The following is a 27,512-nucleotide window of genomic DNA, read 5'->3' as shown; positions in this document are numbered from 1 at the left end:
GTGTCGAAATGATGATAATTTTTTATAATGACTTTTTAGTAAAAAAATGTAATCTACGCGTTTGATCAGCTAAAAAGCTAAAAAACAGGGAATTTGAATGGAGAATTTTTGTTATACCCTGTTTAATTTAGAAATTGGTTATGTAACTAGATAGAATAGGTAGCAAGAGACAGAACAAAAACAAATTTTTTTGTCCCTCACGGAATCACGGGACAACTTTTGTCCATAGTATAGTACAATTATAAAAAATATGAAAATATCAATTTTATTTTCGAATATAAAAAATATTATCCCAATGTCTCTCTCTGGTTCAGTTTTGTCTTCTCTCATACTATCTTGTTATCTCTTGTACTATTTTATCCGGTACTTACTGTATTGCAAATCAAAAGCAACCTTGATATACACATACATAAGATTCAAATTCAAATCGTTGCTGTGAGATCTAACTTGTGAAGGGGGGTGTTAAAATAAATAGGAGGTGTGACTTGCATTTTTGAAAATTGAACGCTAAAAGCTAACCCAACCCAAATAAATCACCGCATTTCCAAACCATTCAACAAACACCAACGAACGAAGAAGGAAAGAACAAAAACAAAACATCATAAGCTCCTCTTCCTCCACCGATTGCTTCTTCAATCATTCATTCAAACCAAATTCAATTTTGTTTTCTCAATCTTTGACGCATAATTATTCTTAAATAAGGTTTCATTCATTCATTCAACAAACAATAACAATAAATGGGTATTCCTTCAGAACTTAGAGATGTTTGGGTCTCCAAAAGAAATTCTTTTATTATTGCTTCTCCTGATGAAGAGAGGAAGCTTTTAAGGACTAAAATATGTACTAATGGTATTTTTCATTCTCATTCTCTCTTACTTCACATGTTTAATTATTATATCATCATTATATTGATCCATTTATTAAGTTGATTGGTTCATTAATTTATCTTTAGATTTATTTTTGCTTATTATCATCATTATTTTAATGTAACCAAATAGTTGGGCTTAATGAGCTCCTCTTTGAACAATATGAGTTCCATTTTTTATTTTTATTTTTTTGGTATTAACCCTTTGGTTCCCAAGGAAAGGTAATCCAGAGTTTGACCGCGAGGTAAGTAAAATCTGGCCAACAATTGTTCCTACGAGAGGGTTAATACCAACGGAAGAAATATTTAATTGTTGCATGGCTAATTTGGTTTGTGGATCACCCAATGATTTTATTTTTCTTTAGCTTAGAAGGGGAAGGAGAGTTTTAGTAGTTAAAAGGAAATAAGGTTTTGTTTAGGATATGTTTGAATATCCAATGTTGAGTGGAGTGCATTGGATTGTGATTGAAGGAATGGCGTGTAATGATTTTTTGGATATTTTTATTATGGAATGAATGAATGAATGAAAAAAAATATGGATTATGTCTTGTGTCTCCCTTTCAACTCCATCTTATTCTAACTATCCTAATTTCTAACAATCGAGATCTCAAGTCGATTAGATAGATGTATGACTAAAGTAGTCCTTAGATTAGGCAATTATGATCTCTTAAGCTAGCTTTGGAGTTAAATTAGGCCTAATATCCAAATTTTAATATGGTATTATAGTCTATCATGCATATGTTAATGGGCCATCTGTGTTTCTTGAGCTAGCTTTATTAGTTGCATTATGCCTAAATACCAAGTTCTACGACAAACCATGGAATCTAATATCGTTCCCTTTTGTTTCTGTTGGAAAATAATTATTGAATGGTGACATAGAACCAATGTAGTCAAGATCGCAAGCTAGCTCGTAGGATCCTATGAGTCTACAATCTACAGCCACGGGGTTAGGTGCGGCAATGATTGCAGGATCGCTGGAGGTGTGTGGTGTGGTCGAACTCGCAAATGTGAGGTGGGATCGCTCGTGTTTGGCCACCTGTTTTGTAACGGGCCTTGCTGAAATGTATCGAGTTTTGTGAAAAAACTCTTTTTTTAAACACTTCAAAACCCTTCAATGTGGCCTTAGTTGATAACGAAGAACAGAGCGAAAACCTAACTTATGCCGTTCTTTCCTAACTTCGACGGTGTTCATTTTTGCGCCGCCATCGTCTGTTCGCTACCGACTGCAATGCCTTTCACCTTCTTCGTTGCCTTCCCCTGTTTTCTTTCATGAGGCACAACAACTTCCCCTGTTTTTTTCAGTTCCCTGCCTTCCCCTGTGCGACTCTGTTTCTTCTTATTTATGAACTTATGAAGTTTTAATTAACTCAGTTTAATGTTATGATTTAGAGGTTATTTTGTTCATGTCTGATAGTATTTTATGGTTGTGTGTGTTTGTGTTAAGTTCAATTTTGCCCATTGATAGGATCTTATGAGTCATGTTATGATCCCCGAGTTACAATCTTTCACCCCCTTCCAATCCTACGTAGGACCTTGTGTTTGACTACAATGCACATTACTTGTTTACTTTTCTGCTGATTGGCAAATCAATGTTAAACTTTGTCGGAGTAGCATACATATATGCATGTTTTGCTTGGTCATACATCAAATAAACGTTTTTATTTATCTGTCTTTGAGATTTTCATTTGGCCTTTTCTTAATATACAGAAGGTGTGCGTGCTGGATTCAAGGCAGCTGCCGTTGCATGCGTTGTCAGTACTGTGCCAACAGTAAGTAATTTTTCTTTCTGGAGAGTTGCTTATAAAAATACTGTGCTATGTATTTTTTACATTATAAATAAAGTTTCATTTAAATAGAAGTCGATGTATTAGCCTTGGATATCCTTCATATTGCATTATGTCTTCTCTACCATATATCCGTCTGGTAATATATTGGATAAGCATAATGTTAGAATAAAAATGTTACTGCTACCCCAGATAAATAACCCCCTTAGTTAGTTAGGTTAGGTTAGGCTCTGATGTTTATAAATAAGAGGAAGGGGTTAGCGGGAAGCATCTTGATAAGAGAGTTGTGACCATTTGGCATTGAGACATGTAGACTCTTGAATCTCTAGTGTTGTAATCAAAGGGTATTTTTCCTGTTCTTTTGTAATAAGAGACCAAACTCCTATCACTATCACCCCATTGTATTACTCAAAATTTATCTTGATTGATTGAACTTCCATGTGGATGTGGCTAGTTTGAGTTGAAGACCAATTCACATTTTGAAACCTCTTTTCTCGTTACCAACTTCTGAAACCTAATTAACAGTATGATTAAGAAATATGTTATATGGCAAGTGTAACTATCAGATGTTGTGAATGATGATGAATTGTGTTGAAAGATAACTTTATATCATTCTATGCCTCTCTATTCATGAATTTAAATTTTATTCGATGTTGAACTTTTCAAATTTGCAGTTGGCTGCTGTTCGCATGATTCCGTGGGCAAAGGCAAACCTCAATTATACCGCTCAGGCACTTATCATATCTGGTGGTACGATCTCAACTTAAAATAACCTAATAATTGATTTAAAAGTGACATGCTATTATCTTTTGTATGAAGAAAAATAAATCTTTTCAATAGTAATTTCTGCGTAGTTATTTGTAATAGCTACATCACAAGAAGCAATAAATCACGATACTAGCGCATTAAGAAATTCATATATTCGTCATGCATTACTCTATGAAAAGAATGAATGTGGCTCATCTTTTTGCAAAGTGTTTGAATACATATTAACACTTGTCCTTGGTTGGTGAACAGCATCCATTGCAGCATACTTCATCACTGCTGATAAAACTATCTTGGAATGTGCGAGAAAAAATGCGCAGCTTGAAAATTCTCTGAGACACAATCGTGACACAGTTTCATCTTAGACACTTTGGTGAATGATTGTGCTACTTGTAATGTTCAACCTATAGACCTGTTGCAAAATTTTCCTCTGGGTCTCTCTCAGATGGAAATGAAGGTGTATATTCTTAAATAAGATAACTTTTTCTTGTTGTGTAACAGCTATATTCGGAATCGCCACTCCAGTAATTAGTGGAGTGGCTTCATAACAAGAATTTTGCGGAATTGATCTAGCTTGTTTTATTTAAAGTTGATGTACCATTAGTTAAAGTTTCCATCTTCTTAGTTTTGGTGTTCTTGGTGGTTAGAACTTGTTCTTTGAATCCTTCAAGGATACTTTAAAATTGAATCTTTAGTTTTAAAACTATATCACAGATGATCGTCATAAATAACAGCAAAAGAAGTTCGTTCTTTGAATAATCCTTTAATATAAAATTGTTAATTCTTTAAAGAATTTTATCACAAATGATCTTCATAAACAATGACAAAGAAAAATTATTATTCATTTATCTGCGCAATCTGTAAATTAGTTTATGAAAAAAATATATTGAACTCGATCCAAACCTTTATATCTAACTTCTTTCATGACTAAAAATAAAACTCATGCTTCTCTCTCTCTCTCTCTCAAGCTTAAAACCTCAACACACACACACACAAAAACGGTTAGGATTACGGCGACGCCATTGCCATTGCCACTTCGTCAACAATGGCAGTTCTGAAATCAACCGATGATTCAAATGCAACAACAACTAATCAGTACATTCCTTTCTACTATACTTCACATCCTGTTCTTCTCAACTCATTCATCTCGTTTTTTCAATATTTGAATTTCCGTTCTTTGGCAGATCATTGAGCGTTGAACAGAGGTTTGAGATCATAAGGAGCATTGGTGAAGAGTGCATCCAAGACGATGAACTTCGTAACCTCCTTGCAAACAAACCTGATATTGTTTGTTATGATGGTTTTGAACCTTCTGGAAGAATGCACATTGCTCAGGTCATCAATCGATACTTTTTTATTGAGTTAGAGTAGTAAATTTAATTCCTTTTAACATGTCCATAAGTTGTTTTTAGCTTATTTTTACATGCGTTTATGGGTCTGTTTGGATTAGCTTATTTGAGCTTATATACGGACATAAGTTTTTAGAGACTGTTTGGGAGAGCTTATGAAAACAACTTATGACAATTTTCATAAGTTTTTTCAGCTTATTTTCACAAGTTCTCCAATTTACCTTACAAAAAAGGCTCCTTTCGTAACAAAGAATTTATCTTTTTCGTAACAATGAATGTCTTGGATATAGCTCAGAAGTTTAGTGTACAAAGGATTCTCAGGTGAAAATTATTTCATATGATCCACTGAATAATGGATTTGTTTTTGAAATGTTGTTTTTTTTTGAAGAAGCTAAATTAGCCCACCCAAATTGGCGCCAGAGAGAATCGAACCTCAGACCTCAAGAGGAGCACACTCCCAGGTCCAAAGCCAATACCAATGCACCAACCCAAGTGGGTTTTTTGAAATGTTGTTTTATGTTTGGTTCTTCCGAATTATAGTTGTAGTGAAATAATGGGACGGAGTGAACATGCTTAAGTCTCTAGCTGTGTTGTTTTCTATGTCCTAGCCTCATCTGTAGTTGTCAATTTGCTTGAAATATATTGGTGAATAATCTTTTCATCTTAAAATAGGTTGATATTTGCCAAATGGGAATGGATCAACAAAAAGTGAATGTGCTTGCGAGAGATTATTGTGATATTACAAAGAGGAACAAACCTGTTATTTTATCCCACAGTATGTAATTCTCCAGATTTCCTTTTATATAGTGTATACTTATGTTGTACATTGTTTACAAACTGATTTTTATTTTGGGGTGATTTTCAGACATGTTACCTGGTCCACAACAAGGGCAAGATAAGATGTTAAAAAATGACCCATCAACATGCATTTTCATGGACGATACACTGGTAAGTTGCTAATAGTGTATTACTCCAGTTATTTTATAAGAAACAGTTGACTTTTTAGATTCATTGAATAACTAATGTATCTGGCCTATAATATAGACCAGATATTATTAATTGTTAATGTTAGTATTTCTCCTTCATAAAGACTTGAACTTTTGTCCTTTTCACCTTAACTCTTTTAACTCAAGGTGTTGCAACTTATTAAAGATCTACTCAACACAATTAATCACAATTTTGAATGTTATCAATGACAATTTTCAATTGTATATTTTAAAAGTACACTCTCCACTGTATGGACTATGTTGGCAGTGTTCTTACTCAAACATCAAAACAATGTTTTAGAATGATTTTGGTATGCAGATACCTTCAAATATATGATGACATTTCAAATTCTTACAATCCCAGCTGTTAGTCTACTTGTCATGTGTTGGGTTTGAAATTTCTATGTGGTGGTTAATTATTTTATAGCACATATTTTGATGAACTTAGGAGCAAAATATTTCTTTCATTTCTTTATATCTTAGTATATGGCACAAGCTAAATTATTGTTTCTTGGAAAATGCAGCCGGTAAGGAAACACTTTGAAAACGACAAGGATGCTATAGAGCTACACAAACAATTCAAGGTCAGGCTTGTTTGGAATTAGTAAAATACATCAAACAATCATTTTAATTTAAATGTTTGTATATATGTTTTGTCTATGAATATAACATTAAACTGAATTTGTCTTTGGTTTGCAGGCTTGCAAAATCCCCAAGTAATGTGTTGATTAAAGACTTCAAGCTAATTTTATTTATTTGCCAAACAGGCATAAAAAATTTGTGGTTACTAATTTGTATATTTTGATAGAGTTGTAAAAGGGTATGACATGACTATGTATATTTACCAAAATTCGTTTCGATGTTAAGAGCAATGAAAATAAACTAACCCAAGAACTGTGGACGAATCCACGTTTAACCAATTTGTAGCAGTTGGCCACACTGACCTATATTTTTAGTAAGGTTTTCTATCATGTACAAATTTACGTATGTTAAGTTTAAAATAGTAAGTTTGTATTGGAATTTGTTCATCTTTATAAGTTTGTACTGGAATTTACATATCTAGTTTTATATTAAATATATAATTTTTAAAAAATATAAATGAAGATTGCCAACTTGCTTGCTCTGCGATGCTTCAATAGGAAACGATACAAACAAGTCTCAAAAAAATCAGAAATTCTAGAACAAATGTATAATTAACGTTTTGCCTATATTTGTATGATCCTCAGTCCCCACAAGAATTATTACTTACCATGGCAAATGAATATAACCCAAAAAGAAAACTCATCAAATATTTTCGCAATAACAGCCTTTTGTAATGGAAAATGAATGGGACCCAAAAAATAATAAGGGGTGTCAACTTACACCCCTATAGAAAGGGAATGCAATGATTGTAGTAGCCTCCAGCTGATCAGAATGCATATCGATAGATGGCGTCGGCTGCACCATCTTCATCGTTGCTTAAACCAATCACATTAGCCACATCTTTGGTCTTCTTTGATCCATTGCTGAGTGCAACACCTAAAGAAGCTAGCTGAAGCATCTCTACATCATTTTCCCCATCACCAATAGCCATTATCTGCTGCATATCATAAATTTGGAATGAAGAAATGTGAGGATAGAAGTCAGCACAGCAGGCTGTAATATTTAAGGCCTAAATAATCCTAGTCTATGCAGTTAGTCCATGCAAAAAATGACGGATTTAATCCTTATAAAACATGATATTTTTGCTTTTGATCTTTGTTCTGATTTAGTCCTTGAACTATTTGGTTCATGTTGAATTAGTCCTTGTAAAATAAAATTGATGTCATATTTTAGGAACTAAAATCAATATAGTCTATGTATTAGAATTAGAAGAACTAATTCAATATAGAGCAAACATTATAAGGACAGAAGTTTAGAACCAAACAAATGACGGCCAAAAGCATATTTTCCTATTTTTAAGATTAAAACAAATAAAAAGTTTGTCAATCAGAAACCAAAAGTAAGTGTATTAAAAGTATAAGATTGACATCTCATTAGCAATCATACTACATTTGCATGCGTAATGTAATAAGCATTTCTGTTTTGTCTCCATAACTCAATGGATGATTGATAAAATTCAAAAGATAGTCAGACCATGTAAAATGCAATCACGATTAATCAAGTCATGCATTAATGTATGAAATGTCATTCAGCAGCCTAACATTATGTTAACTCAAATATGGTACCACTCTATATGTGTGATAATAATCTTACTTTTACTTTAACTCAGTTTGGGAGAAAAAAGCAATGAAATAATGAGGTAAATAGATTTTTGTGGTACCTCATCATCAGTAACTCCCAAGTGATCAAGCAGCAGTTTTACTCCATTCCCTTTACATGTTCCCAAGGGTACAATTTCCAGCATGTCTGGCACAGCTTGAACAACAGTGGCACGACCTTGTGTTGCATCTGACCAGTATGGACGTAACGTATCCGCCACACTCTGGGCAGTGCCTAAGAAAATCATTTTCTGTAGAGCCAAATGTAATAGTTAGCAAGATATCCGGTGAAAAGTGATAATAGTAACAGTAAATTTAGGTAGGTTTTTTATTGCAGTTGTCTTTGAGGAGAGGGTGCAGTCAATACAAATTTGTATGTGATATTTACTTGATAAAGTTAAACTATGAAGATAAACAAAGGAAAAAAATATATACATCTGAGGTGAAGTGTCAAACTATAAGGTTCAAATTATAAGTCATTCCTCCTTTCCAAAAATGGAAGAAGGCCTTCAATAGAGAGCAGTGAATAGCTGCTAATAATAATCCTATAATTGAGGGAACAAGAATTTGACCTAGTGAATACCTGTATGTCTGCAGAAGCCAGAAGATGTTCAACAGAAGGCATGATCTCAGCCTGTAAAGTATTTTTGTATAAGAAAAAAATTGCAAATAGCATAAATGCAAGAAATCATATAGGATCCTGAAACAATGAGGTACCTTTGGCTCATGGTATATTGTATGAAGTGAATCAACAAGTGGGTCATTAAAAAGGGTTAAGCAGCGACCTTCACAAAATGCAATAAGTGGAACCTTACTCTCCAAAGAGTAAAGACATGCCTGCACATACAAGAAACACAACTCTTATATACAGTTACAAGAAGAACATTCCTTCAAAACAATAACATGCCAGAATATATAATTTAGACATTTATGGAAAACTGGGAGGGATACAAAATTGAATTTCACATATCACTGAAAGTGAGCTGGATAATAAATGTTTTGTTTTTCTCATTGTGTAAAATGAAAGCAGAACTTCAAAAATTTGTGGTCGATGAACATAAGATGGCTATTGAGGGTAAGTCAGGGGTTTGGTTTACTGCTAAAACAACAACACAGCCATAATATCTCATAAGCAAAAGAGAAATAAAGTGGTAAACAATTAAAAAGCCACAGCAAACCTTTGCAGTTAAGCCCAAAAGGATAAAGGAGTACAGGACACATTAAACTCTAATGAAGTATGTGTTGTTACTTTTGAAAGAAAAGTAGTTCCGAAAAATGAAAAAGGAGGGTTAAAGAGATTACCTCTCTACAGACGTTTGGATCTAAGCTGCTCCTATATATTTCTTGACCTTGTCTACCATAAACAAGCAATCCCTGGAATCATGCAGCGTAAGGAAGATAAGGCATAGGGTAATAACATCTTAAAAGATAGAAACTATGACAGTGGGAAAATTGTAAACATAATTAAAATCAGAAACTACATTTTGTTGGTCATTCAATTACACAATGCAATGCTGGAATTGGAAATTTACTTAAAAGAAAACTATCAATTACATTGTTTCTTATTGTTCCAAGAGATTAAGTTATCCCCAAAAACATGGTACCTAGAAGTGGATCTCAAAATCATAAGTCGTAAGAGTCTGCCCAATAATATCACGCTGCTAAAAGCATTGTTTCCAGACAATCCCATCCTTTTCTTGCCAAGCTAGAGCACACACGCATACTTCACAAAAGGCTTTTGAGAAAAAGAAAGAGATGTGCCCTCAGGCTCCGTCTATCTCTATTCCGTTTCTAGCCCTACTCACGCTCTGCTCTATCTGTGTCTGTTGTGATTGTTGTGTTGTTTTCACCCGTCATGTTCTCTGCAGCCCTTTAACTACTTCATTTCTAAACGTTTTCTTGCTATTGACTAGTGAGTTTAGCTTAAGAGTATGACTTCTTTCTTTGGACAAGTGGATTATTATTAACTTACGATTAAAAAATTTTATTATTGTCATTGACTAGTAAATTTAGCTTAAGAGAAAGACTTACTAATATGATTACTATGCATATGTCTTTAACTTCATTTAATTTTTATTTCTGAGTAATACAGATGACATATATGCCCTAATAACAGAAACTAAGGAAAACAGAATCCGTGCATATGGACATATATATTTAACTTACTAATATGAATTACAGATAATGAGAAATATGGACATATATATTTAGAAAGGGAAGAAAACTGTAATAAGATCTCATTAAAAAAAGAAAGAAAAATATAATAAGAAACAGGGTATACAAAATTTCACATAGTAAAAGCCTACATCTTATTTACTCATCAGCCTTTTAAGAAAATATCCAAACAAATGCCCTTTATGGCCATCCTTGTCATCAAATATCTTCACTGTGAGTAATGTTGCTAACTTCATAATTTTTTAAACTCTATTGTTTGAACATTTTTAATGAGATTGAGATACCATAAATATTTAAGGTAAATTTTTGTGAAGATTGATTAGCAGGTAAAACATGTATACAAAATTGTTATAGACAAACAAATGCTGTCAGTTTGAACATATATGAAAAGGTGTCACCAGAAACATGAAAAGGTGCAAACAATTACCTGTAAGAAAACCCCAGGAGAGAATTCTGAAACAATGCCATCTTTTCCAGCTAAATCCACCATCTTAAAAATATCTATCACAGCTGGACGAGCCTAATTCCCATTGATCAAAACTAATGATCAGAGTAAGTCAAAAAAACTAATGATCAGAACAAAATTTCAATCATATAGCAGTATCAGCAACCAAGGATTGACATGTATTAGCCGATATTAAATAAATAACTTATAACATGATATTCCTAATAAATCGCGGCTCTATAACATCTTACTTTTCCAGTGGCTATCACAATTTTCACACCCCTTGCTGAGGCCTCTCTCAAAGCCTTGGCAGTTGAAGTAGAAATTTGACTTTTGCTGTTCAGCAATGTTCCTTTATATAACACAGAATTATATTAAAAACCCAAAGGCTAAATTGCACTTTTGGCCCCCTAAGTTTCAGAAACTTGCAATTTTGGCCCCTTATGTTTCAAAATAGCACTTCTAGCTCCCTAAGTTTCAAAAAGTTGCGATTTTGGCCCCCTATGTTTCAAAATAGCAATTTTGGCCCCCTAAGTTTCAGTAGTTGCGATTTTGGCCACCTATGTTTCAAAATAGCACTTTTCACCCCTATCTTTACCCCTTTTACAAAAGGTCGATCGAGTCAAAGTTGATGTGGCAAGTCACTTAAGTGACTCAGCTGCCACGTCAACATTTTTTTGTCATCTTATAATTAAAAAAACTAAAAGAATAAAAAAATAAAAGGAAGAAGTCACATGCTTTAAATTTATTCTTTCACTAACACACATATATAATCTCAAATCCTAAAGAATTAACCAAATACTTCGTGACGTTTATTCAAAAGGATTTTTCACTATACGTAAAAAAAAAAACCTAATTCCAAATCCAAAAATAGGAAACAATGGAAATTGAAAACTCTTCGTGCTTTTTGTTATGTCTTTTTAATTATGTAATGACTTCATATATGTAATGACTTGATTTGTTATGTCATTTTGATTTAGAAAAGTGTCTTGAACTTCCATTTAGAAAAGTGTCTTGAACTTCCATTTTGCAAAAGGGGTAAACATAGGGGGGCCAAAATTGCTATTTTGAAATATAGGAGGTCAAAATCGCAACTTTTTGAAATTTAGGGGGCCAAAAGTGCTATTTTGAAACATAGGGGGTCAAAATTGCAACTTCCTGAAACTTAGGGGGCCAAAAGTGCTATTTTGAAATATAGGGGACAAAAATCGCAACTTTCTGAAACTTAAGGGGCCAAAAGTACAATTTAGCCAAACCCAAAAAAAAGGATAATCGAAAATCAGAAGAGTATGTTTCGCACAGATCTTACCATCCATATCACAGAAGATATAGTTGTACTTCGGTTTGTAAAATCTAAGACTGCCTTCTTTCTTCCTGTCTTTTGACAATTCCTCCATAAGATTATTTGCCCAAATACTTTTTGTGCAAATGATGGTTACTTGAATGAGAGGGAAGCACATAAAACCGAAATATCATACAGGTTCACAAATGTTGATGCATGCTAGTAAAAAAATACAATTACCATCTGAACTTTTTTGGCTAGATTTTGAATTTGTTTCAGCATCATCATATGCACTCTTTATTAGCCCTTTTCCTTTCCAACCAAGACTCCTCAAAAGGAGTTCCTCTTCTTTCTCCATTTCTACTTCAGCCTCTTCGCTTAATTCATGATCAAATCCCAAAAGATGTAACAATCCATGGACCTACAAAAAAATTAAAATGTTGTAATTAACATTATCAAGTGTCAACTTTTAGTTTACACGGCATAAACATTGTCTTTGAAGATAAAAGACCAACATGCTCATCTCATTTTTTCTCAAACAAGCCATCCCACAAGTAAAATGAAATGAAACGCCAGTTTACTTTCCACCTTTTGTATCTAAAGTTTCGACCAACAATTTATTTCTACTCGAGTATGTTATATACTTTAGCACTCAGTGCATTGATTCTTGCAATGAAGACATTCTCTGTTTTTGAATAAGTCTGTGCATTTGAAAGTTGTCGGTATTGTTACTTTAACTTTTAATTTATCCCTTTTGAAATGGCTGGTGAACTCTTTCAAGATTTACAGTACCAACTTTTGTTAACAACACATATTTCAAAAGATCAGTTTACAGTACCAACTTTTGTTAACAACACATATTTCAAAAGATCAGTTTACAGTACCAACTTTTGTTAATGAAAATAAAGAAAGAAACTGAATAAAAGCTAAGCAATCGTATAACTCATGTGAATTTAACCAATCCTGTTTCAAAAGTCTAACACAATAAAGTTCAATACAAGACATAATAAAATAGCCAGAGAATATTATGTTACCAACCATGAGGATACGGATCTCATCAAGAAGTGTGTGCCCTCTTTCCTCAGCTTGTCTTGCCGCTGTCTCAACAGAAATTACAATATCACCAAACATAAGCTGCAAACAAAAGAATTCATCAAGCACTTACCAATTGGCATTCCATGTAAGCTGTAAGTTTGTATACTTATGAATTATGATTATGAGGTAGAATATGTAATTCTTACAATAGGAAGATCGACTTCAGACACATGGTGTGACATTGAGAGAACATCAGTAGCGTGATCTTCACCTCTCCATTCCTTGTTAAGACTTCGCATAAACTCATCATTGCAAAGAAGCACGGATAACTCAACACTTTCAAACCCGCCAACATCCTTTATAGAAGTATCTCTTGTTTTATACTCTGAACCTTTCAAACCATCAAATGCCAGTTTCATTGCCATTGGAACATTTAGACGAAGCATCTCTGCAATATTCTGCACACAGTAAAAACAAAGACCCAAAAAAGAATGAATTATGTAGAACTCAGATATAAATTATGTTTCTCTAAAACACAAACTATTTCACATGACTTTGATCTAGTCAAACAAATAACATGACTTTGATCTAGTCAAACAAATAATGTTACCGTATTTCAAGCTTCACTTTATTATATTTACCACATTCTTCTTGTTATCCTCTTTTTCTTACACATGAATGTGACTTATAAGTTTAAGATCATATTATTATCCTTAGCATGTTCTTCTCCTTAGCATAATATTATCCTATTTTGCAACAGCATAGCCGGCAAAAACATCAAGCCACAAAAGCTGGTGCTTTAGGCCTTTTCATTTGATCTCTTAAAATTAAACCACTTCAGGGACATTCAAAGTGACTAACAAATGAACATATTATGCTATGACAGTTAGGTTGGTAAAAATCACCAGAGCAGTTAATTGGCGCACAATAAATGCCACTAATCCCCTTGCCTTATTCCAATTATTTCAAATTAAATGATCTAGCTTCTCTGAAGCCAGTAAGTAATCCATATATCCTCCATTGATGAAAAAATTGATACTTCAAAATATTCATGATAACCAACAATTTAGTTCTCTAAGTATGCTTTCTCCTATTCCTAAATTATATGAAAAGAATAAATAATTCTTAAACTATATGAAATCTGTCAAGTTAGTCTCTAAATTATGCAAAATCAAATTTTGTAGTCCTTAGTATCTCTTGTCTATATATAAGAGTGGGAACTAATTCGGCGGATTACATATAGTTTCGCGACTAATTTCAAGGATTTTACATGGTGTAATAGCTACGTTCCATTAAATAAAAAACTACCTAACATTTGTATATACTTTAAGTACTAACTACTAATAGTGGGGGAAAGAGTGATACTTAGAATTAGAACTAAACCAATGGTTTAGTCATTTTTTTGGTCTTAACCCTCCAGTTCCCAGGAGAAGTGGTCCCTCTTAATCTAAAGTTCAACTGAGAGGTAAGTAAAACCTAACCAATAATTGTTCCGATCAGGATTTGAACTCGTGTTCTCTCGAACAATTCATCCTTAAATGGAGCTCATGAACAATTTGAGCCTAATCACTTGGTTATCACAACATAGCATTAACATTTGATTTTTCACATGAAATAGCTAATATGTGTTACATTACCCTCTAAAGTGATTATTCCTATCTATCATATCATATCATCATGACTATGATCAATCCTCCTAAAATATTGTTTGGTTATTACAGTAATAGTTCAACCGACAATGTCGATATTGAGTTAGATTACCGGATTCGAACCCGGGACACTTGCAATGTGTGAATTTCGGTGGTATTTAATTAATTAATTAATGATGAAGTATAAACCAACCAACCAAGATTTCAGGATCATCTGGCAAACTTTCTTCGATGCAAATGGGAACGGAGAATTCCAACTCTTTCTTCTTGCGCTTTGGCGTTCGACTTCTTACTTTACGATACTCCCTCTTTCCTCCTCCTCCTCCTCCTCCTCCGCCGCTGGCACGGACTCCCCTAAACGGTTGTGGCTGGTGGCTCTTGACGCTGCGATCAAAAAGCGCAAAAGAGACACGACGAGGAGGGTTACAGAAAGGGACGCCGGCGGCGTTGTTGTTGTTGAATATGGAATAGGAATGGAGTTGATGGAGGCACGTGATGGCGCGTGGCATGATGGAGTTGATGGAATGAGTGTGGCGGAGAAGGTTTGAGAAATGGGGAAGCATGTGTGTATGTATGATGGCGATGATTTTTTTTTTTTTTTTTTATAAGCATGTATGATGGCGATGATGAATGGATGGAGAAGGTTTGTTGATAACAATGTTTCTCTCCTCTCAACTCAACTTAGCGGGCGGGAGACTATGGCACTGTTTGCTAAGTCCAATAAGCTAGCTTATAGCTTATTGAACTAGCTTATAAGCTTGTTTGAAAAAAATGTAAAGTGTTTGGTAACGAGCTTCTCTAACTAGCTTATAGCGTTTTTTGAGATGCTATTTCAAGTAGCGTATGAGCTTATAGCTTATAGCTTTTTCATTTTATTCCATATTTACCCTCATTAATTTTATTTATTTATTTTTTAAAAATTATAATAACTACCCACTAACACTTACCAAAAAAAAAACTACCCACTAACCATGTATTTTTATGTCATTTTGTACTTACAACAGCTAAATTTGCCAAACACTTTAATTTTATTCTACTAGCTTTTCAACTATAAGCTACCAGCCATCAGCTATCAGCTATAAGCCAGCTTTTCAGCTATAAGCTAGCTTATTAGCTATCAGCTAGCTTATAGCTTATTTTTACCAAACAGAGCCTATAGGTTACGTTTGCATTGTTTTATTTTTTAGCTTATAGCTTATCAAAAGGAAGGCAAATAAGCTATTTAGCTTTGGTAATAGCTTTTAACAAAGAGATTATAGTCTCCTAAGTTTATTTTTAGATTTATTGAAAAATCAATGTTTCTAGCTTAAATATAGGCTACATACATTAATTTTTTATTGAATCTAAAAACAACTTTTGCTTATAAATAAAATTGGAGGGAGTATTTTATTAGCTTATAGTTTATTTTTCAAACACTATTTTAAGTACTTTATGAGCTTATAGCTTATCATCTTTTATTTCAATTTTATCCCTACTATCTTACTTGAAAAAATTAAATATTAATTAAACATATATTTTTTATGTCATTTCATATTTATAAGCTAGTTCAACCGCTAATTTTACCAAATACTACAAATTCAATCAGTTAGTTTATTCGCTATAAGCTAAAAGCTAGTTTATAAGTTATCCGCTATAAGCTAGCTTATCGGCTATTTTTTACCAAACAGAACCTTATACAACGAGTAACTCAACTTTTTTTTAATACAATATATTTGGGATGTAAACGGATGCCCACGGATGCAGGTTTTATACTACTCAAATCCACACCCGAACTCGAACACAAAAGCTGTTCGAGTGGCAAAACAAAACTCACATCCATACCCATTAAGTTTAGGTTTTTTCACCCAAAACCGCGGCGCATTTTGTACTACTTTACAAATTTAAGCAAAATAAGGTTTGTCAAGTCAATCAGTTAGCAAAATATATTATAAATTTAAGCAAAAACAAAGGAATTTAAACATATTACCAATCAGTTAGAAAAATATATGTTGTAAATTCAAGCAAAAGATATTGTCATTGATGGGAGTTAAAGCAAAACAAGGTTTGCTGATTGAAAATGTAAAATATAGGTAATTTAACATATATTCGGGTGGGTGTGAGTTTGAGTGATCCCAAACCCACACTTGTGGTATTGGGTGTCACCCGAGCCTAAACCCAAACTCAGTCAACTCGGGTTTCGTCCGTTGACTTAGATTTGAGTTTCGGTGGGTCTCTCCGATTTGAGCAAAATATATATATGACATTGTAGTGGTCACTTCTTACTACATTGGGTATGATATATTACTAAGTAAGAAGTGATCACTATAATGTCATATATATTTTGCTCTTCAATAGTGATGCCACTTTGAGTATCATACATTATTAACAAGTTGCCTCTTTAAAAAAAACAAGTGGTTTCTTCTAAATTTATTTTTTTAACTTAAATTGATGATATTAAATTGATAATATGGTGTCTTAAATTGATGATATAATGATGTTAAATAAGGTAATGTATCATCAATTTTGATACTCTCTATGTCACGTTATAGAACTTCAATGATAAAAAAATAAGATACATATCATTAACCTATAAAATTCTCTTTAATACTTTTATTGAAAATGCTCTTAAGATCGAATACAAGACTTCTAGCATACTAGACAACTTTCTCTAAACTTAGCATGTTAAAAAAAAAAACTTTCTCTAAACTTAGTGGCTTAACAAAGCAATAAACTTTAATACTCCCTCCGGTCCTTTTTATAAGGAATACTTTGAAAAAATCACATAGAATAAGAAAACAATTTAACATAGTTATTTTCATTTATTACTTTTATAAATTTAAATTTATTCCGTATATACGTTTATTTAATTATTCTTTATTCAACTAACTTACTTATTTTTAAATTCTCTCTCATAATAAATAAGGGCATCAGTGAAATTGAACATTTAAAAATTGGTCAAAATTTCTTATAAAAATGACAAAAAAAAATTCTCAAAGTGTTCCTTATAAAAAAGACCGAAGGAAGTATTATCAAACAATAAAAAGGTAACTCTTGTCACATTAATTTGTGAAAGTATACAAATTATAAATATATTCACAATTGTCTCTCTCTTATAAATTAGTCATCCCATTTTTATTTTTATTTTTATTTTTATTAAATTAGTCATCCCATTTATCCGCTTTAAGTAGAATTTCTAGACACTAGACTACTTAAAAAAATAAAAAATAGTCATTTTGCTCATCCATTTATTTTATTTTTTATAATCAATTTAGTTCTTAAATGTGTATTTTTTTTTTCAATCTCATCTATAAACTAACAAAAAATAAATTAATGATGTGTTTGCAATTTTAATACATTATAGACTATAGTGACATGGTCTCACAAGTTTTTTTTTTTAATTACTATGATATTGATACGAAATTTTCACCGCCGTTAATGATGACTAAACTCCGTCGGGAAACTTGTGGGGCACACAAGGTGAGTTCTCCCCTCCAAACCGAATTTTCTCCATACACACAAGCTAGAAAATGAACCTCTAACTACATACTTGGACAGTTGGACCAATTCATTGTTAGTTTTGGTCTCACAAATTTAATGATCAAAATAGTGATTTGCTCATTTTAAAATGGAGGGAATGTATGTGTCAAAAAAAATGGAGGGAATGTATTGAATTGAGATGTATTCAATCGAGACTGTTACGAAGTCTAAATAAAATTTGTGGTATTTAATTAAGACGGTCAATCTTTTTTAAGACAAGTTTTTTTTTTTTTTTGGGTTACAAGACAATAAAATTTTGTTTGGACATCATGGTTATTGAAACTAGATTAGTTGAACCAAATAAATCAAATTTACTTTAGGTTCTATTGATCAGTTCAATTTTCTCTACTACACACCATGAAAAGAAACTCCATGCATGAAAATGGATAGAATACAGTGAGTTCAAGGATGCAGCTTATTGTTTCCATTGCTTTCTCTTTAAGCAACCCGGGAGGGCCGAGCAATTTGGTTTTGAAGTCTTCAACAAAGATGGATATAAAAATTGGAAGAATGCAACTCAAAGCTTCACGGCACATGTTGGTGGTCATGGTAGTATGCACAACTCATGTATGATGCACTATGATGATTATAATAATCAAAGGCAAAGTATAGCAAGTAAGTTTCTTAGAGCAACTAGAGAATCGGAAGAATTGTATAAGATCCGTTTGACTTGTTCCTTAGATTGTTCAAGATATCTCATAGCACAAGGCATGGCTTTTCGTGGCCATAATGAATCCCTTACTTCTCTAAACAAGGGAAATTTTAGAGAGATGGTAGATTGGGTAAAATCTAATAATGAACAAGTGAGAGATGCTTTTGACCGTGGTGCAAAAGATTGCATAATGATTTCCGGTGACATTCAAAAGGCATTTGCAACGTCTTGTGCACATGAAGTTACCAAGGTGATTATGGAAGAGCTTGGTGATAGACAATTATTCGTGCTTATTGATGAGTCACGTGATATATCCGTCAAAGAACAAATGGCGGTGATGTTTAGGTTAGTAGTTGTATTTTCCAATTTCTATTACCTATTATTCTCTATGCCTCCATGTAATTATGTAACCTTGTTGAATTTGTTTTTTAGGTTTGTGAACGACAAAGGGGAAGTTGTGGAACGATTTCTTGCTCTACATCATGTCAAAGATACTACATCCGAGGCACTAAAGGATGCTCTTTATAGTATTCTTGATCGTCACATGTTATCTATTTCAAGGTTAAGAGGGCAAGGATATGACGGGGCTTCAAATATGAGAGGTGAATTTAATGGTTTGCAAAGAAAGATTCTAGATGAAAATCCTTATGCTTTATATGTTCATTGTTATGCTCACCGTTTGCAATTGGTGGTTGTGTCCATTACTAGTAGTTGCTCATCTATTTATGATTTCTTTGAGTACATCTCCTTGATTGTAACCACAACAAGTGCATCTTGCAAGAGAATGGATGCTTTGAAGGAGGCACAACACAATGATATTTTGGGTCGACTTGAAAGTGGTGAGATATCTAAAGGAAGGGGATTGCACCAACAATCTAGTCTCGCTAGAGCCGGAGATACTAGATGGGGTTCACATCATACTACCTTGATTCGTTTGGATCAAATGTGGTCCTCCGCGTTAAATGTGCTTAGTACGGTTGATGGAGTTGGACGTGTTCAAAGTCAAGCGGCGGGTTTGATAGAAAAAATGGAGTGTTTTAAATTTGCTTTCATTTTGAAGTTAATGTTAAAGTTGTTGGGTATCACAAATGAGCTTTCAAAAATCTTGCAAAGAAAGGATCTTAATATTGTAAATGCCATGAAATTAGTTGATGATGTCAAAGCTCGGTTGGCCACATTGAGAGAGAGTGGTTGGGATGATTTATTTGTTAATGTCCAAAAATTTTGTATTGCTAAAGGTATTCCGGTGCCAAATATGGATGAAGAAATACCGGTTCGGGGTCGTTCAAGGCTAGAAGGAAGGACTGTCACTAATCTTCATCATTATCGTGCAGAGATTTTTTATGTTGCTGTTGATAAAATATGCGTGGAGATGGATCACCGCTTTAGTGAAGGAAGTAACATTGTGCTTAATTGTTTCTCATGTCTTGACCCCAAGAATTCTTTCTCAAAGTTTGATGTTGATAAGCTTGCTCGTCTTGCTGATATTTATCATGCAGACTTTTCTAATGAAGACCGTGGAACAATAAAGGAGCAACTTGAGACTTTTATAGTTCACGTGAAAAGACATGTTTCATTTTCTACTTGTGGAGATGTTCAAAGTTTGGCTATGAAGATGGTTCAAACTGATAAACATTTTGTATTTCCATTGGTCTACAAACTTATTGAGTTGGCTTTGATATTACCGGTGTCGACAGCATCCGTTGAAAGGGCTTTTTCAGCAATGAAGATTATTAAGACTAAATTGCGCAACAAGATCAACGATAAATGGTTCAATGACTTGATGATATGTTACACCGAGCGGGAGATATTCAAGTCACTTGATGACGTTGATATCATCCGAACCTTCACCGCAAAAAGATCTCGGAAAGGACATTTGCCTCCTAATTTTATGTAGTAACTATTGGTATGTTATATTTCATCTCTCTTATTTGATTATGTTTTGCTGTTTTTTTCTTATTTGACTCATGCTAGCCAAAAAAATATTGCGGTTAAAATTGTGCCCAGGCTCCAATATAATCCTGGCTCCGCCAGTGATACATGGGATCTACTTCACACGTTGTCTTCAAAACATTCATAGTTGGTAAGGAAAACAACCGAGGAATATAAGAAAAAACATTTTAACAATATGCTTTCAATATTGACACATCCTAACATTGACTAAATCCTTTGTATATATGATCAACACTATATGCTTTAAAGAAATAAATAAAAAAAAAATATCATGTACTAAGATTTAAGAAATTGAGATATTTAAAGAGAATGGAAACGAAAATAAAAATAATAAAAGGGGACCTTTTGGCCATTCTTCAAATAACAAGAAAAATGTAAGCCAAATGTAAGATGGATGGTTTTTGACATTAATCTCTAAATGCTTGCATGTTGAGGAGTAAATAATTTTGAAGCCATAATAATTAATAATTAAAGAAGTATAAGAGCATATCCACGATGAAAATACTCATTTTTTTAGTATTTAAATAGACCCCACATATACATATTACTCATTTATAATTTTTTAATAATAATACCTAATAAGTACTCGATCTCTCAAACCCAACGTTTATAATTTATCCACGACATGAATGTATCTTGCCCTTGACACATAAATAAGTAGAAATTAAGACAATAGTGAAATGTAAGTGGGAATGAATGGATTCTTTCTATTGATATAAGAGAAATAGTGAAATTTGAACCATTAAATAAAAATGAAATATCAAATAAAAAACGAGACAAAAATGTTTAAGGGTAATGTATTAATCTACATACATTACTTGTACATGCTTAAAGCTAAACTACACCTAAAAACCTAAGCTACATTTTATACATAAAGGGTTTGTATTTATGTAATGCTTCATGCAACCCATGAATGGCTGCAATAGCTGCAATTAATGACACCACCATAAAAATAAAGTTCAATGTTTGAAGTCCAAACCATTTGATTGTAAGTCTCCTCATTTTTTCTTTGGCAATATACATTGCAATTGGAAAGTATATTGTTAATGGCCAATATCCCATTGCTCCAAGAAGTCCAAGCATATCATTAAAAAAGGGCATTGCCATAGCCAAAACAGTAATTAGTGTCACAAATATGGTCCTCCAAATGAGCCTAAAAAAATTGAAGTTGGATTTCATTTTGCCAATGCCAATTGAGTACTCTCTACTTATAAAACTTGATTTTGACCACATTTTACCAGCAAATATTTCAACCACTCTGAAAATTGGTTGGACAATTACCTGCATATGCATAACTCTTCAAGATCAATTGCTTACCAAACACATGTATTAGAATTTACTACTTAAATTTCTTTTTAATTGGGATATAAAGGTTGACTTCATGTTTCGCGTGAGAGAGTTAAAAATGGAGTGATAAGAGGGATCTCGAGTTCTTTTTTTTTTTTTTTTGTTTAATATCCTAGTGCCGAGAAATTTCACCTTAAAGATAAATAAGTGGAGTGCCTGGAGTTCGAATCCAGACTCTTGCATAATATATGCGATGTCCCTATCAACTGATTTAAGCTCACGTGGATTCTTAAGTTCATTTTCTATAATATTATTAACTATTTATTATCTCATTACACTTATTCATTCGAGAGTTGGAGTTAACAGTAACTCCGACAAATTTCACAAATGAGTATTTTTTATAGATATGTTGGAGTTAATTCAAACAAATTAAAAAGATATTGTGAATTTAAAATGTTCAAAATCAAACTCAAAACAACTTCATTTATATTAATAAAAAAAATTTGAATGATAGCAAGAATTTCAAAGCATAGTATCCAACCTGATATGCTCCAACCAAATGCACAATAATGAAGACATTGGCTAAATCAACAAGCCAAAATGGCTCTTTAAAGCCAGAGCCCATTAGAATGCTTCCTGGAGTGTTTGATCCAAATGCAGCATAGCCAGAGCAAGCACATAAGAGGAAGATAATTGTCATTATAAGTATTCCTATTTTGTTTGACATCTTCATCACTTTATTTTCTGGTGGTGTTGACTTTAATGAATCCTATTTTTCAAAGCACACATAATAATTTCAATGAAATGAAAACATATTATCCATTTCAAAGAGAATGCAGTTGTGTTTGCAAGTAAATACAATTACAAATATTTTGAAAAATAAATACATTTGTGTTCCTTAACAAAAAATTTAAGTAGTACTACTTTTATCTAGAGTTGGCAAAAATGGGCTGGGCTGATGGGTCGGTGCATTAACCCACAGTCTTGCATAGTCAGGCCTAAAAAAATCTAGGCAAAATGCAGAAAATTTCTCATCCCACTTACCCACTTTCTCATACACTCCCCGAAAATTCCATTTTTGCCCTTGGTCAAAAAATTTGGAACGCGTTTTCCGAATTTTTTTAGTTCAAATTTGGAAAAAATTCGGAAAACACATTCCGAAGTTGTTTTTAAAGGCAAAAAAAATTCGGAAAACGCGTTCCGAATTTTTTGACCAAGGGAAAAAAAGGAAAAACAAGGAGTGTGTGAGAAAATGGGTAGATGGGATGAGAAATTTTCCAAAATGCAATCGAGCCTTTTTGGCTCAAGCACATGTAGCCCATATGAAAACTAGGTTAGGTTGAGGTAGTCCATTGAGCTTTGGGTCAGCTCATTTGACAGCTATACCTTTATCCAGCGGCAGAGATATTCGGGTGGTTTAAATATTTTTATCTCTATCTATTTTAGTATGTGTTTGATTCTTCGATGATAAATTAACGTTAGTTAATTTGATTTTAATTCGATACCTGAATATCTATTGCTATTAGAGAATAGTTGCTAGCAAGTGCACAATTTCCCAATGCAATGAGCATATTCCACAATCTGTCTCCTGAAAATTGCTCCTTGCCTCCGATTAAATGTGTACTCTTTCCTTTTCCTGTTTCAATTTATATTTCCCCAAATTATATCCATCCTCCTCACCATTAACAAATTATTCATCTTTGATGCTATTTATTATCATTGGTCACTATTATAAATAAAATATTAATTTTTAGTTATTTTTTACAAAAAAGGAATTTATTTTTAAGCTTTATTTAATAGGCTTAACTACACATTTGGTCATTTACGTTTATTTTAGGTCTCAATTTAGTCCCTTACGTTTAAAAAGTATCAATTTGGTCCCTTACGTTTATTTTAGATTTCAAGTTAGTCATTTCCGTTAGTTTTGTCACTAACACCGTTTGAACAGTACACGTGTCAGCGTGTCCAAGTGTCACGTGTCAGTCCACATATGCAAATTGACCGTCACATGTGACAAAATTGACGGAAAGGACTAACTTGAAACCTAAAATAAACGTAAGGGACCAAATTGATATTTTTTAAACTTAAGGGATCAAATTGAAACCTAAAATAAACGTAAGAGACCAAATATATAGTTAAGCCTATTTGATAACGGATGTGTTTCTATGTAGTAATAGAAAATTAAAAAATGACCGAGAAGAAGTGAAAATTAACCTTGGATAATAGTAGCAAGAGAAAGTCCAATACCAATAAAGGCATAACCAAAAGAAGTTGTTGCTGCTACAATTGAGAGCCAAGATAACTTGTGAAAATTTGGGATTTGGGACAAAAAGATTTCAACAATACCCAAACCAATCATGTATGGATTATTAGAAAAATGGCATGGATATTCAGTTCCCCGTTTGTGGAAGCAGTTAATTTTTCGTATTGACCTGGCATATGCAGCATTTTGAAATTAATCAAGTTAAAACTTAAAACATATATAGAATGCACATTTCATGACAATTTTCTTATTATAAACTAAGATTGTTAGAGTCTTACATTGAAGATATGTTTATAGATGGGCTCAATTATCACTTTATAAGCAAATCAGGTTTTAGTGTTGAGTTAGACTCAATCCAAATCTTTAAGATGGTAGCATAGTCTCTCTCCAAGATCTATTGAACCACTTGTCATCAGATTTATGTTATCAGGTCACTATTTATTTACGCACCAAGATCAATAGTGCTAGGCGTGAGCGAATGTGTTAAGTGTCTCATATTAGATAATTTCAAAAGTAATACGGTAAAGGACACAATAAAATAACTTACACAGCGCTCATAGAAGTAGTTATTGTGTATCCAATTGCTGCTCCACTAAGGTTAGCATATTGGACTATTCCACAAATCATATACATTCTACCACCTAATAATTAATATAATGTTGCCCAAATTAAATCAGTATACACACACAATAATTAAAACTAGTCTTGTGTGACAAGAAACATATATATCTAATATATGGTTTAAGGTACATGAGATTTTGTTACCTAAGATATTTTTGACAGCCTCCATGTAAGTGTGATTCCTCTCACCAGTGACAGGGTCTGGTGATCTATAACAATCTGCTAGAAGATTTGAAGTGTAGAGTGTAACAAGAGCTATGGTTAATATATATGAAACACCAAGGATCCATCCCATTTGAGCCATCACCCATGGCAATGTTAGCACACCAGCACCAATCACCGCCGTTATGATATGCGCGACTGAGGTCCATGTTGTCCCTGTAGTTTCAAAGAAAATCAAGAGTGCGTTTAGAATGAACAATTTTGGATCATGGGCATCCACACACTGGGGAAGAGTTTTCTAATTTTATTTTGCATCACCCTTTCAACCGGCAAACGAAAATATAATTACGACAAACAATTTAGTGTTCGTCTCAACGGTCTCAACTCCAATATAGTTTTGTCTCGTTTGACAATGATTCTTATGTCTTATACCTAATTTTTGAGATCATGTGCGGTGGCTCACTTCGCACACTCACAGAGCCGGCCCTATATATATTTAGCCGGCTCCATTGTGATTGAAAAACTTAAACGAGAGATTATAATTCACCATGCAGAAAAATTGATAAAGATTGAAAGAACCTGTTCGTTTTGGTTTGCCATCATCATCTAGTTCACTGTCATTTGGTATTTGATCAACTTCTTTGTTTCTTTCATTTTGCTTTTCATCCACCTCCATGATCTTCATAGTTGAAACTTCACCATAAACAAACGTGGCTTTTAGATCTATGAGTATATAGTAAATAAATTCATGTGTATTCTTTTGAATTAATAAAAATTTCAAATCAATCAATGAATGAATATAAGGAAATTAAGGTTTTTTCAGTTAAATTCTGACACGTCATACCATATTTTTAGCATTGTTTGACCTTGTCCATCATAATCATAATTAGTTAAAGGAAGTGATCTAGACTCAAGTCTAGATTCTCAATCAACCTTAATTGTATTATTTAATTGTACTATGAAAACAAAATTAGTCATTAATTACTTTATTCATATTGACATGTAATGAAGAAGGAACAATATATTGTGTCAAAGTGAGTGAGTATGGAGAGTAGTTAGAAGAAAAAAGAGGTAGAAGGTTATTATGACTATAGAGAGTTATATTGAATTTTATTCACTATAACAACTCGAGTCTTTTGAATGTATTGAGATTTGGGTAGTTGCGAGTTTCACAAGGGATTTCAATTTTTTTCGTACAAAAATTGTAGTTGATAGAGTTTGCAATTCTGTCCTTGTAAAAAATTGCAATTGTACGAGAGTTTGAGAGATTTGCAATTTCGCCTTGTAAAAATTACAGATTTAATAATAAATTATTATTGAATTGATTTTAATTTATTTAAAAAGAACGGTTGGGTTGTGAGGGGGAGCCTCACTTGGTTGGATCAATACATTAAATCTTGAACAATCACACAAGTGACTTTGACACTACATATACACTCAAAACCTCAAGACATTAGATTTATGGGTCATCTCACATATATGCTGCTCAACATCAACTCTTTCAATCTCAACATATGCCCTCAAGTCTCAAGTCTGACTCTCTCTCTCTCTCTCCATGTCTGCAATCCACCATCACTCACTTATTGCTCCAGTCAAATCGAATCAGACTCTAACCACCCTTATTGAGTTGTGAGGGAGAGCCTCACTGAGTTAGATCCATACATTGAGCTAAGAGCAACTACACAAGTGACTTTGATACTTTAAGGTATTAGATTTATGAGTTATTTCATGTATATATACACTGCAACATCAACTATCCCAACCAATGTGTGGAACATAACCATGGTGGATTCTAGCATGAGACACTGAAACATATCCCACATCGGTGGGAGAGCTAAAATACTTGCGATAGTACCATAGCAGGTTTTTAATGTTTATTCTATTCTTTGTCCTCACTCGCACGCTTTCCGGGAAACTTCCTAGAAGGTCACCCATCCAAAGACTACTCCAAGTCTAGCACACTTAACTGTGGAGTTCTTATGGAATAGGCTACCGAAAAGAAGATGCATCTTGTTGGTATAAGTAGTACCCATCAATCCTTATAAGCATTCCTTCCACCACGCAATCTAAAACCCGCAGCCGCTAATTGTCATGCCTCATGCATTGACAACCACTCCCCGCCCTCGTTAGGACCCGGGCGTTACATGCCCACCAGCTTCCTCTTGGTTCGTCCCCGAACCACATCGTACTGGGAGAGGTATGCTCTGATACCATTTATAACATCTCAAACAGCTTTCAGGATAACCGACTGACCCCACAAACCAACACAAGTCTTTTCAGCGTGCTTTGTCCTCACTCGCACGCTTTTTGGGAAACTTCCCAGAAGGTCACCCATCCAAATACTACTCCAAGTCAAGCACGCTTAACTGTGGAGTTCTTATGGAATAGGCTACCGAAAAGAAGATGCATCTTGTTGGTATAAGTAGTACCCATCAATCCTTATAAGCCTTCCTTCCACCACGCAGTCTAAAACCCGCACAATC

The 27,512-nt window shown here is 33.5% G+C and overlaps 5 protein-coding genes across 5 annotated transcripts; 3 read left to right on the top strand and 2 right to left on the bottom strand.

Moving 5' to 3' along the window:
• The first annotated feature begins 546 nt into the window (after positions 1 to 546).
• LOC123902905 (early nodulin-93-like) lies at positions 547 to 4,023 on the top strand. The gene is made up of 4 exons (XM_045952727.1): positions 547 to 849; positions 2,573 to 2,634; positions 3,324 to 3,399; positions 3,667 to 4,023. Exons 1-4 carry the CDS (start codon positions 738 to 740, stop codon positions 3,777 to 3,779), a joined length of 363 nt encoding a protein of 120 aa, XP_045808683.1. The 5' UTR covers positions 547 to 737; the 3' UTR covers positions 3,780 to 4,023.
• Positions 4,024 to 5,039: 1,016 nt separating this feature from the next.
• Positions 5,040 to 6,715, top strand: LOC123902904 (tyrosine--tRNA ligase 1, cytoplasmic-like). Its single transcript, XM_045952726.1, has 5 exons — positions 5,040 to 5,084; positions 5,436 to 5,538; positions 5,629 to 5,711; positions 6,274 to 6,333; positions 6,449 to 6,715. The coding sequence occupies exons 2-5, from the start codon at positions 5,451 to 5,453 to the stop codon at positions 6,467 to 6,469; spliced, it is 252 nt and encodes an 83-aa protein (XP_045808682.1). The 5' UTR covers positions 5,040 to 5,084; positions 5,436 to 5,450; the 3' UTR covers positions 6,470 to 6,715.
• Positions 6,716 to 6,916: 201 nt separating this feature from the next.
• Positions 6,917 to 15,243, bottom strand: LOC123902903 (endoribonuclease YBEY, chloroplastic-like). The gene is made up of 13 exons (XM_045952725.1): positions 15,199 to 15,243; positions 14,773 to 15,152; positions 13,133 to 13,384; positions 12,930 to 13,025; positions 12,132 to 12,312; positions 11,919 to 11,987; positions 10,861 to 10,961; positions 10,592 to 10,684; positions 9,292 to 9,363; positions 8,707 to 8,826; positions 8,573 to 8,623; positions 8,052 to 8,240; positions 6,917 to 7,328 (listed from the first exon to the last, which is right to left on the bottom strand). Exons 2-13 carry the CDS (start codon positions 15,136 to 15,138, stop codon positions 7,158 to 7,160), a joined length of 1,761 nt encoding a protein of 586 aa, XP_045808681.1. The 5' UTR covers positions 15,139 to 15,152; positions 15,199 to 15,243; the 3' UTR covers positions 6,917 to 7,157.
• Positions 15,244 to 18,805: 3,562 nt separating this feature from the next.
• Positions 18,806 to 20,784, top strand: LOC123902902 (zinc finger MYM-type protein 1-like). The gene is made up of 3 exons (XM_045952724.1): positions 18,806 to 19,088; positions 19,176 to 20,649; positions 20,751 to 20,784. The coding sequence occupies exons 1-2, from the start codon at positions 18,862 to 18,864 to the stop codon at positions 20,638 to 20,640; spliced, it is 1,692 nt and encodes a 563-aa protein (XP_045808680.1). The 5' UTR covers positions 18,806 to 18,861; the 3' UTR covers positions 20,641 to 20,649; positions 20,751 to 20,784.
• Positions 20,785 to 21,554: 770 nt separating this feature from the next.
• Positions 21,555 to 25,705, bottom strand: LOC123902901 (amino acid permease 8-like). Its single transcript, XM_045952723.1, has 7 exons — positions 25,609 to 25,705; positions 25,012 to 25,245; positions 24,794 to 24,887; positions 24,198 to 24,415; positions 23,489 to 23,619; positions 22,525 to 22,752; positions 21,555 to 21,977 (listed from the first exon to the last, which is right to left on the bottom strand). Exons 1-7 carry the CDS (start codon positions 25,703 to 25,705, stop codon positions 21,555 to 21,557), a joined length of 1,425 nt encoding a protein of 474 aa, XP_045808679.1.
• Between the last annotated feature and the right edge of the window lie 1,807 nt (positions 25,706 to 27,512).

The sequence above is a fragment of the Trifolium pratense genome, linkage group LG1 (assembly GCF_020283565.1).
Source record: "Trifolium pratense cultivar HEN17-A07 linkage group LG1, ARS_RC_1.1, whole genome shotgun sequence".
Taxonomy (NCBI): Eukaryota; Viridiplantae; Streptophyta; class Magnoliopsida; order Fabales; family Fabaceae; genus Trifolium; species Trifolium pratense.
This window is presented reverse-complemented; position numbering and strand designations above follow the sequence as displayed.